Below are 10966 nucleotides of genomic sequence, written 5' to 3'. Positions count from 1 at the left end.
CGCAATAGATGGGTTAATATTTTGTGACTTTTTGGTACTATAAAAATCTGAACAAAAGTATCATTTCTAAATCTTTAACAGTCTTTGAACGGAGCTGGTTCCACGGATATCAATAAAAGAACTGACAATGTTTATATCAATAAAAGTTGAACATCGTTGGTGTTAATTTTAGCGTATATTCCTGCTCTAAGTTAGGAAACTCTTCCTGGTTTCGATGAAATAAACTGTTGGATAATATAGTGTAGATTCAACTGATTTTCAATTTAGCAAAACTTTTCTCTTACCTCCTTCTCAGAGAGACGACAATTACTGTAACAGGGGGCTCACCAGGCGGAATCTCATTTGGCTCTGGAGCGGGTGCCCAATTCCATACTTGAGAGATATCATCACCAGCTTCGGCATTGGAACGAATATAGGCTGAAACGGCTGGTCCTTCTGGTAGCTGAAACCAATTGGTGGATTCCAAAGCTTCTGGCTCTTGGTGTGCCGATGATCCAAATTCTTTGTGATTTTCGGAGTTTGTTTCTGTTCCAGTAGGAGGGAAAAACGCAAATGAAATAGGCAAGATCAAACTCCGGTACTTGTATGATATACCCCCAACCTAATATTCATCTATTATGTTTCTCTGACGCTCAATCCTAATGAAATCTACCAAAATAAGATAAAAATATAATACTTCATATGCATAATACTAATATATAACAGTCTTGTGCTATGTTGACAACGAAGTGTTTGTTATCTTATAGTTGGACTATTTCAAACAAACTAGCTATCTAAAAATTTTTATTTGATGCTTTTGAGGAAAAGAGAGTGTTCGTGTCGGTGGGGGGGGATAGATGCCCTCCGTTAGCTTTTGACTCATGAAAAGGTAACTAGAACTTCCAATTTCCAATCCAATGAGCCACCTTCGAAGTTTATACGACCACCCCTTTCATAAAATCCTTATACGCCTCTGGATGCAGCTTGATCCAGCTCTGTTGTGTTGTAGCCCTTCCAACAATCGAAAATGATTCCTGATCCTGGCTCTATGTTAAGCTTAATTTGTTGGAGTAAAGCTTTTGCTCCTCGGTCGGGGATCTCCAATAATAATCTAAATGTATCCTTTTTTTGCAGTTTTGTCCCCAATTTCTATCTTTGTTTTTCTGTTCTCTTGCTTCCCTTTTTCTGTCTATGTAATTTCATTGTCTATCAATGTTTTAATCTGTCTTCATTTATTATTATTATGATTATTTATATTTTCATAGATCTCATCTGCGCTTCTTTTTTTCTTTTTTTTCACAATGATTTTTATGAAATTGTTTACTATAAATAAATATTTGTGATGTGATAATCGGTACCACATCAAGGCTGAGCCGGTTGGACAGTTGTCCGGTTGATATTGATAGTTGTTTAATTTAGGATTTGGCAAATGAAGAGTCTATCGTGAGTTATAGACCTTTGAAGTTTAGTAAATATTGGGATTCATCGTATCTTGGAAATAAGCAAAATGCTCATTTCAATGTGTGTTCTTGTAATCGCCACCTTACTTCTTCGCATGGATGAGATATTTGATTTTATTTCGAAATGTAAGAATCTCCATGTTATGGCCCTTTGTGAAACTTTTTGAGCCAGGATAGTCTGATACACCCCTCTTTGGTGAGTAACTGGGGTTTGATCTTTACCAGAGTTTAGTAGATTCATGATTTTAAAATACTAGTAAAGACTGCATACATATTATTTTCTGTGTTAATTGTTGTTTTTTTTCAATTTCTAGTAATTTATTCAATGTTCTGAAGGTCGGGGGGCATTCGGGGGCCTGGGGCCCGGGGGGGGCTCGGGAGCCTTTGGGAGCCCAGTGGCCCAGGGGGTTGGGGGGATGGGGGTGGAACCCTTCGGGGTTGGGGTAGGGGGGCCCATTTGGGCAGGGGTAGGGGGCCTCACAAGACCGTTCAAATGGAACTTGCGTATTATAATGACAACGGAGTTTCACCATCAAATCCTCTTCTAAATCATCTTCTAAAATTATCTTCTAAAATACCTTAAACTGTTTCTCCCAAATCATCTTCTAAAATGTCTCGAATGGTTTCGCCCAAATAATCCCCTAAGCGTAATTTATGCGTGTTCTTTTTGTTTTGGCATCCCTGCGCTGTCACATTTGAAATTCCTAGGAAGCCCTTTCCAGTCTTAATCTCTTAATCTCGTAAGTGTTCCTAGCTACACTATTATGATTTCGAGAAAATATTAATTTTATCGCTAAGTCTAATGACCTGAGAAGCCATATTTTAAAAATAGAATATTAATTTTTCTCTTTAGAGTCCCGGAAATTCCTAGGAAACAAGTGATGTCATTTCTAATTCCCTTTCGTGAATCAATAATTCCCCTTAGAAACAACAAATAGATTCCCCTTTCTTGAACCAATAATTCCCCTTAGAAACAACAAATAAATTCCCCTTTCTTGGATCAATAATTCCCCTTAGAAACAACAAATTAATTCCCCTTTCGCGAATCAATAATTCCCCTCGATTATGTAAATCCAGTTCTCAGAAATCCACTTCCCTCTCTTGCTCTAGATCAATACATCTCTCCCCCGTTAATGCGCATGTGCAAACTTCACCCCCATGTCATTACACCTGGACAATATCCTTTTCTTATATTCTCTGCAATCCTCTCCCGCTAATTTTTCCGACTCCCTGATTGGCCTAGAAGGGGACACGTGATCCTGTTTCCCATTATCGAATCAATACATTCCCCCACCGATTATGTAAATCAAGTTCTCGGGAATTCACTTGTCCTAGTCGATTACGCAATCAATTTCTCGGAAATCCACTTCCCCCTCGGTTACGCAATCAATTTCTCAGAAATCTAGTTCCTAGTCGATTACGCAATCAATTTCAAGGAAATCCACTTCCCCCTCTTGCCCTAGATCAATACATCTCTCTTCCCCGTTAATGCGCATGTGCAAACTTCACCCCAGTGTCATGAAACCTGGACAAACAACAAATAAATCGACCACGAAAATACATCAAAGTGAGAAAAAAACTGTTTTTTCATTCTCAGTGACAAAAACCATAAAAACATGCATAAATTATGTGTAATGCGGAACTCATGATAGCTCTCTACTCTTCTTTTGTGGAAAAAAGTTTTTTTTAAATTAATATATATTCGTCTTATTGACATAGTCTTTTTCATGTTTTTTTTATATTTTCAGTTTTTTGCAGACAACGCTATGTCGTTGCCTATAGTAAAGGCCATATGGCTCCAATGTTTTATAATTTATTTTTTTCCCAGAGACACTTCGTAAGGAAGAAGTCATTGCATAAGTTTCGGAAGGGCTCATTCAATTGAAAATTTGAAGTTCCAGCGCCCTTTTTAAGATTCAAAAGGGATCAGAGGGCAACTAGCCCCCCCCCTCCACGCCCTTTTTTCCCAAATGCATGTGATAAAAATTTTGAGATAGCCACTTTGTTAAAAATAGTTCAACGATCATATAACAAAAACTTCGGTGTCGACACAACCCCCCAAGGCCCAAGGGCTGGCGTTGTAAGCTATGCCCTGGAGGCATAAAGGGTTCTAATGGAAGACATGCTAGTATAAAATTCAGATAGGGCTCATTTGATTGGAAATTGAAAGTTATAGTTCACTTTATAAGAGTCAAACGAAATCTGTGGGCAACTAGAACCCTCACGGTCTTTTTACCTCAAACCCTTCCGTTAAGAACTTTGAGATATCCATTTTGTTATAAATAGTTTAAAGATCATCTAAAAAATTCAAGTGTCGACAAAACCCCCCAGGGCCCAGGGGCAGGGGTTGTAAGTTATGCCCAGGGGGCATATATGGTTTTTATAGAAGGGATGCTTGTATAAAAATCAGCGAGGACTCATTTGATTGGAAATTGAAAGATATTGTTCATTTCTTAATAGTCAAAACAAATCAGAGTGCAATCCCCCCTCCACGCCTTTTTCTCAAACCCATCCGATAAGAATTTTGAGACAACTATTTTTTTTCTAATGTTCAAAGATCCTACAACGAAAAATCTGGGGTTAACACAACCCCCCAGGGCCTGGGAGCAGGCGTTTTAAGTTATGCCCTGGGGGCTTATATGGCTCTTATGGAAGGTAGACTCGTATAAACTCCAGAGAGGGATCATTTGTTTGGAAACTGAAAGTTGTAGTTCAGTTTTTAAGAGTCAAAAGAGATCGGAGGACAATTATCCCCCCCTCCACGCCCATTTTTCCTGAAAATCTTCCTATAAGAACTTTGAGATAGCCTTTTTTTTCAAAAATAATTTACAGGTGCTAAATTTATCATTTTATTCTTCTAGTAGCAAATGAAATGTTGCTTATTCTGAAGTTGGTGTGTCATCCCCATATATACGACGTTACTAAAAGCACCTATCCCTATTTGGAATTCTTATTGTTTTTGTCATAGAAAAGGCATTGTGGTCATGGAGAATAATAGTAAAGCCCTGGGGGTATATACGGTTCTTATGGATGGAAAACTCGTTTAAGCTTCAGAGAGGGCTCATTTGATTGGAAATTGAAAGCTATGCTGTTTTTAAGAGTCAAAAGAGATCGGAGGGCAATTAGCCCCCCACGCCCTTTTTTCCTCCAACCCATCTAATAAGAACTTTGAGACAGCCAATTTTTTTTGTTAAATAGTTCAGATATCATATAACAAAAACTTTGGGGTCGAGGCAGCATCCCAGGACCTGGGGCAGGTGTTATAAGTTATGCCGTGGGGGCACATATGATTCTTATGGAAGGGATGCTTATATAAACTTCTGAGAGGGCTCATTTGATTGGAAATTGAAAGTTCTAGTTCAGTTTTTGAGAATCAAAAGAGACTGGGGGTGGCAACTAGCCCTCCCCCACGTCCCTTTTTCTCCAAGTATATCCGAAAAAATTCTGAGATATCTATTTTGTTAAAAATGGTTCAAAGGTCAGATAACAAAAACTTAGGTGTCGACACAATCCCCCAGGGCCCGGAGGAAGGCGTTGTAAGTTATGGCCTGGGGGCATCTATGGTTCTTATGATAGGATACTCGTATAAACTTCCGAGAGGGCTCATTTGATTGGAAATTGAAAATCCTAGCTCACTTATTAAGACTCAAAAGAGATCCAAGGGTAAATAGCCTCCCCCCTCCCCTAGCCTTTTTTCCCAAAACCCATCCGATAAGAATTTTGAAACAGTCAGTTTGTTAAAAATAGTTTAAAGGTCATATAAGAAAAACTCCTGTATCGGTAAAACCCCCAGGACCCGGGGGCAGGCGTTCTAAGTTATGTCCTGGGGGCATATGTGGTTTTCATAGAAGGGATGCTTGTATACAATTCATAGAGGGCTCGTTTCATTGGAAATTGAAATTTCTAATTCACTTTTTAAGAGTCAAAAGAGACCGGAGGGCAACTATCTCCCCCCCCCCCCCTCAATGCACTTTTTTCCCCTAACCCATCAGATACAAATTTTGAGATAGCCATTTTTTCAAAATTGTTCAAAAATTAGATAGAACAAAATCTGGTGTCGACATCCCCCCCCATATGGTTCTTATCAAAGGGATGCTCGTAAAAACTTCAGAAAGGACTCATTTGATTGGAAATTGAAAGTTTTAGCTCCCTTTTTTAAGAGCCAAAAGAGATTAGAAGGCAACTAGACACACCCCACACACCTTTTTTTACCCAAACCCATCCGACAAAAATTTAAGACAGCTATTTTGTTAAAATTAGTTCAAAGGTCAGATAAAAAAAAACTCCTCTGTCGATGCAACCCCCCAGGGCCCAAGGGCAGGCGTTGTAAGTTATGCTTTGGAGCATGTTTGGTTTTTATGGAAAGGATTCTCGCATAAGCTTCAGAGAGGGCTCATTTGATTTGCAACTGAATGTTCTAGTTCACTTTTTATGAGTTAAAAAAGATCCGAGGGCAACTAGCCCGTCCACGCCCTTTTTTCCTAAAACCCATCCGACAAAAAATTAAGATATCTATTTTGTTAAAAATAGTTCAAAGGTCATATAAGCAAACTCTTGTTTCAACACAACCCCCAAAGTTCCGGGGGCAAGCGTTCTAAATTATGCTTTGGGGGCATATAAGTAGTGAGCTATTAATTATTGCGAACTGTACAAAACTTGTCAGACCGCCTTCTGGGCCAGCTACACCCATTTCTGGGCCAACCTAGACATGTTTCTGAGTCAACATAATTTATTCATCATTAGTACTTGTTACAGATATCAAAAAGGTAACTAATTTGCATAAAGGTATCTCAATTTGCAAAAAGATATCCCATTTGCACTAATCTGGTCTGAATGTTCTTAATTGATGATTTGATTATTAGGATGAGACAGAAGACAATACAATTCTTAATTTTTTTAATTGGATCACATAAAAGTGATTAAGAGATTAAAATTTTTGTCAATCAAGATGAGTCTGAGGGGTTGGTAAGTCTTAAGAAACGCAACATAAATGTTAGAATACGTCATTGATATCAATCTGTGGAAACGGTTAGAAATGACAATGCGATCTTGCGACTTGACTTAGCTATACTTCTTGGATGTGTTCTGTATAATACAAAAGTACCAAATAAGGAATGTGGGCGATATAAAATATTCTTTAGCATTGCAGTATGCTAAAAAGTTGAAAATAAAAAAGTCATAGGCGACAAGAAAAGTGGTGACCTTGTGAATTGACCTAGCTTTACTTATTGGCTGTGTTCTGTATAATACACAAGTACCAATTGAGGAGTGCTGGCAAAATAAAATACTCTTAAGCATTGGAGTCTGCTAAAAAATTGAAATTAATAAAGTCGTAGGCACCAAGAAAAGATAGCGTGAATTGACCTAGCTTTCACTTCTCGGCTGTGGTTGCTATAATACACAAGTACATAATGACGGATGTGGGCAATGTAAAATATTTTTTTAGCAATGCAGAATGCTAGAGAGTTGAAACTAATAGAGTTGTAGATGCTAAGAAAAGAAGTTTAATATAGAAATTCAGAACACTCCTTAGAAATCCTTAGAAATCAACTAGTGAGATGGTTATGGATTCGAACCATCAAAGACTGCAACCAAAAATGACCATAACCAAAAGGACCTCAGCCCCCAAGAAGCTCCCTCCCTCCAAGCTACAAGGGGCCCCCTCACCCAAAATTTTTGGCCCCTACCCCATTTTTATATTTTTTTTTTGAAGTTTACTTTTTTAACTTTTTCTTTATTTTTTACACTTTTTTTAACATGGACTTTTTTTAAACTTTTTTCTACATGTCTTAAAATGACATAAAATATACTTTAAAAAATCACATTCAATATTTTCGAAATATAAAATGGGAATGATATTAATATGTTATTCTTGACTTTTACTGTTAGGAAAATAACATCTGTAGTAGCCCTTTTTTCCTGACTTGGAATTTTTGGAACTTAGAAAATTTTTCAATTTTTTTTTTATTATTTTTTTATTTATGCGGCTGTTTTAGAGGTACTCTATGGCTGCTGATCGACACTACACGGCTGTACCATTTGAGAATTAGAGTTACATCAATCAACAACACAGCAGATTTTAACATGGATCAACATTATGATTTGGAAATATCTTTTTATTGTGACTGTGTGATTTGTAATGGCCACTATCATGACTTTAGTAATCATATGAGAGCAATGCAGCAAATTTGGAAATCGGGGAAAATGAAAGAGAAGAGGACAAACTGGAAGAAATGAGAAAAAGAATCTTTGAGGAAAAAGGGCAGGCTCATCAGTTCTTGCAGTGGAAGAAAGTGAGAAATATCACAAGAAACAATTCAAACAAAAGATACCGTCTCCATTTCAAGGAAGATAAGGAGTACAAGGAAGGTCTTGCAAAAGGAGGTCCGATATGGCAGAAAAGGAAGACCGAAAGAAGAAACATAGAGAAGATGGATATCTCTACAGGGAAACTATCAAGAGAGAACATGATGAATTATTTTTTGGAACAGATTCAAAATGTCCAAAGTCGTTGAATGATATTAATAGTGTATAATACTGTATGTAACTTATCGTTATGTTAATATTCTACATTTCATTATTTCAATAAAAATACTTCATGCATTACTTTGAAATATTTCCATACAAAGTTCTTTCTAAATGAAATTTCTGTTTGTTTTAAGTTTTAATGTTGCTCCTTACTTTTATGTAGAAAATAAACTTTCTCATTTATTTAATTTTACTGTAAGAACCAGTCCAATGGTAATAGCCAAGAATTGGAGATAGTAAGAAGGAGACATGTGAAAAAAAATTCTTTCTTTTATAATATGTAAGCAGAAATTATTTTTGAAACATTTTGAAGGGACTTCTTCTATATCTTTTTCCTTTGCATGTGGAAATATATAGTGCAAATTATATGTTTTTTTAGAAGTTTTCTGTTTATTGATTTTGTCATCATTAATTTAATTTATGGACACACTGTGAAAACAAGAGAAGTGACAAATGGAAAAATACATTGTATATTACTTATATGAAAATTATGCTTTATATGAATGGGGCTACTCCCTCCTTAACTTATCGCTCTTTACGCTAAAGGTTTACTCTTTGTCACAGCTCTACTTTTTAATTTCATAAGAAAACTTTAGCGTAAACAGTGAAGTGTTAAGGAGGGGGCATCCTCTAGCATAAACAGAAGAATTTCTGTAAATTTTAATGTTTTAATGTCGTTCCTAACTTTCAGTATAAAAAACATACTTTTTTTGTTGAATTCGAAAATAAATCTCCTATTTGACATAATAATATGAAAATAAAAGACTACAAAAAATGAATTGTTTAGTGATTAAGACAAAGAAAGGAATGAATCTTAAATCGTAGAATTTTTCATGAAAAAACTAGCCTTCTTTTAATTTAACAAAACGAAAATGAGAAGAAATAAAATCAAATAACCTTTCAAGGTTAAAATTACCACAAATCACCATCAATAAATAAATAGAACCCAATACAAACAGAAATCAAACAATTCATGGCAATGAACTGTAAGTAGGGAGTGACTTGGCTCAATAGCAACCGAAATTCTAAAAAAGCTGAATTTCGAGTTTAGTGGAATCAAGTACAAATAATTATATTTGTGCGTTGATTTCAAATATATAAGTTGCACCAAGTTTAGTTATACCCGTCAAAAGTTAGGTGCCTGAGAAAATTTGCCACATTTTCGAAAAAAGTGGGAAATACCCTCTAAATGTCGTAAAACTTTAATAAAAATCATACTATCAGATTCAGCGTATCAGAGAACCCTGCTGCAGAAGTTGGAATCCTCGATCGTAATTGCTAATAACTTTAACCCTTTTATCCAGGCCTGAGCATGCACCAATTTCCTTTTGGTGAATTGACTTTCCCTTTAAGCACTCTTTGAAAGTTCCAACTTAATACACAAATTCCTTTTTGAGATATGCCATTTTGAAAATCTGCGTGCACATAGTGTATTTTGATTTAGTTCAAGTTCCACCTCAAATACCTCATTCTGTCAGATTTTCAACTTGATATCCGTAGCCTACTGCCAGGAACTAGTGGGAGGGGGGGATCCTCCCTCGTAATTGCTAATCACTTTAACCTTTTTTCTCCATCGTTAAGTACATGCTCCAAAAATATTTTATTTAGAGATTTCATGTTAAAAAATTATCCAATCACTAATTACCCCTTTTTTGCAAATGCCAATCAAGGAATTCCGATTGTTTTTAAATTGACAACACTGTCCAAACATCACTTGTGTATTATACAGTACACATCGGAGAGGTAAAGCTAGGTCAAGTCACAATGTCATTCTATCGTCGTTAGCCATTTTCTTAGACTGATGTTGTTTCAAATTTATAACAAATTACCTGAGTTAACAACCCCTTCGGGGTTACCTTAAGTGCTAATCAGTTTAATCCTTTTTTTTCTCCACCTTCATACAATCCAATCACTAATTAGAATCATTCACACTCCTATTATTCAAAACATTAATTAATATCATTCATAGTGTCCAATTTGCGAATTCCTTGTCCCTGTTTGCAAAAATGTCAATCAATACAATTCCTAAATACGCAATTTGACAATCTCTAGTTTTCGATCTAAAAAAAAACAAAAACAAACAAAAACAAAAAAGTGAAGTGTAATACTCACTCTCTTTGAAAAACCAAATCAGACTACACCCACCAAACCAGACTATACCCTCCAAACCCGACTGTACCCACCAAACCAGACTATATTCACTAAACCAGACTATACCCACCAAACCAGACCTTACCCATTAAGCCAGAATATACCCACTAAACCAGACTATACCTACTAAACCAGACTATACCCACCAGAAACCTGTCTGGTTGGCCTTGGTAAGTCAATAACCCCAAATAGCACAGAATGGAACATGGTCTACCCAAAGTATAATGCCATGTGAGAGGATACTCACTCTCTTTGAAAAGGTGTAGAGCATCCATAGAAATTTTTTCCTAGGGCATCCATGGAAGTATAAGTTAACATACTACTACTAATACAAATGAATAAGTTGCAAGAAATTACTATTAAGGAATAAATGAAACCCAAAACGAACAGAATTTAAATAAACAATCATGTCAAACAAACGGGCAATCCGGACCGGAAAAAGGGTGATTGGGACGATTCAGTCCAATCGGGCCTTGCACCACCATCTAAATAAACAATTGATTTTCTGAATTATGAAGTGTTCTTAATGATTCCAGTAAGTGATTTTTCTGGAGAGAGATCGTTTTCGACCCTAAAACCAATAAAAAAACAAATATTAGCATCAAGAATAAATTAGGATAAACTAAACAGTTTAGCAATCATGTTGACTGAAAGTGAAGAAACAAGGAAAATGGATTTTAAAACTGTTTTAGAAGCATTTACAGTGCTAAAAATTAGAAATATGTAAAATCATGTGCATATATTTGGTGATGTAAAGTTCAAAATGCATTTTTAGCAGTTTCATAATATCTAGGGGAAACAAATGTAACTTTATGTTAGCACAAAATGAGTACAAAAAAGAACAAAAG

At 36.1% G+C, this 10966-nt stretch overlaps 1 protein-coding gene across 1 annotated transcript in view; it reads right to left on the bottom strand.

The window, feature by feature from the left end:
• The window catches only part of LOC148946747 (uncharacterized), a 535196-nt gene extending 529067 nt beyond the window's left edge, over positions 1-6129 (bottom strand). The window contains exons 1-2 of the mRNA XM_089096415.1: positions 6091-6129; positions 285-601 (exon numbers count right to left, since the gene is read on the bottom strand). Coding sequence (XP_088952541.1) covers positions 285-601; positions 6091-6129 — 356 coding nt within the window. The remainder of the gene's footprint in view (positions 1-284; positions 602-6090) is intronic.
• Positions 6130-10966: the final 4837 nt, after the last annotated feature.

The sequence above is a fragment of the Artemia sp. Qi Xiang Cuo genome, chromosome 11 (genome assembly GCF_049724085.1).
Source record: "Artemia sp. Qi Xiang Cuo chromosome 11, ASM4972408v1, whole genome shotgun sequence".
In the NCBI taxonomy this organism is placed as follows: Eukaryota; Metazoa; Arthropoda; class Branchiopoda; order Anostraca; family Artemiidae; genus Artemia; species Artemia sp. Qi Xiang Cuo.
Note: the sequence above shows the minus strand (reverse complement) of the source record. Positions and strands in the feature narration are given on the sequence as shown.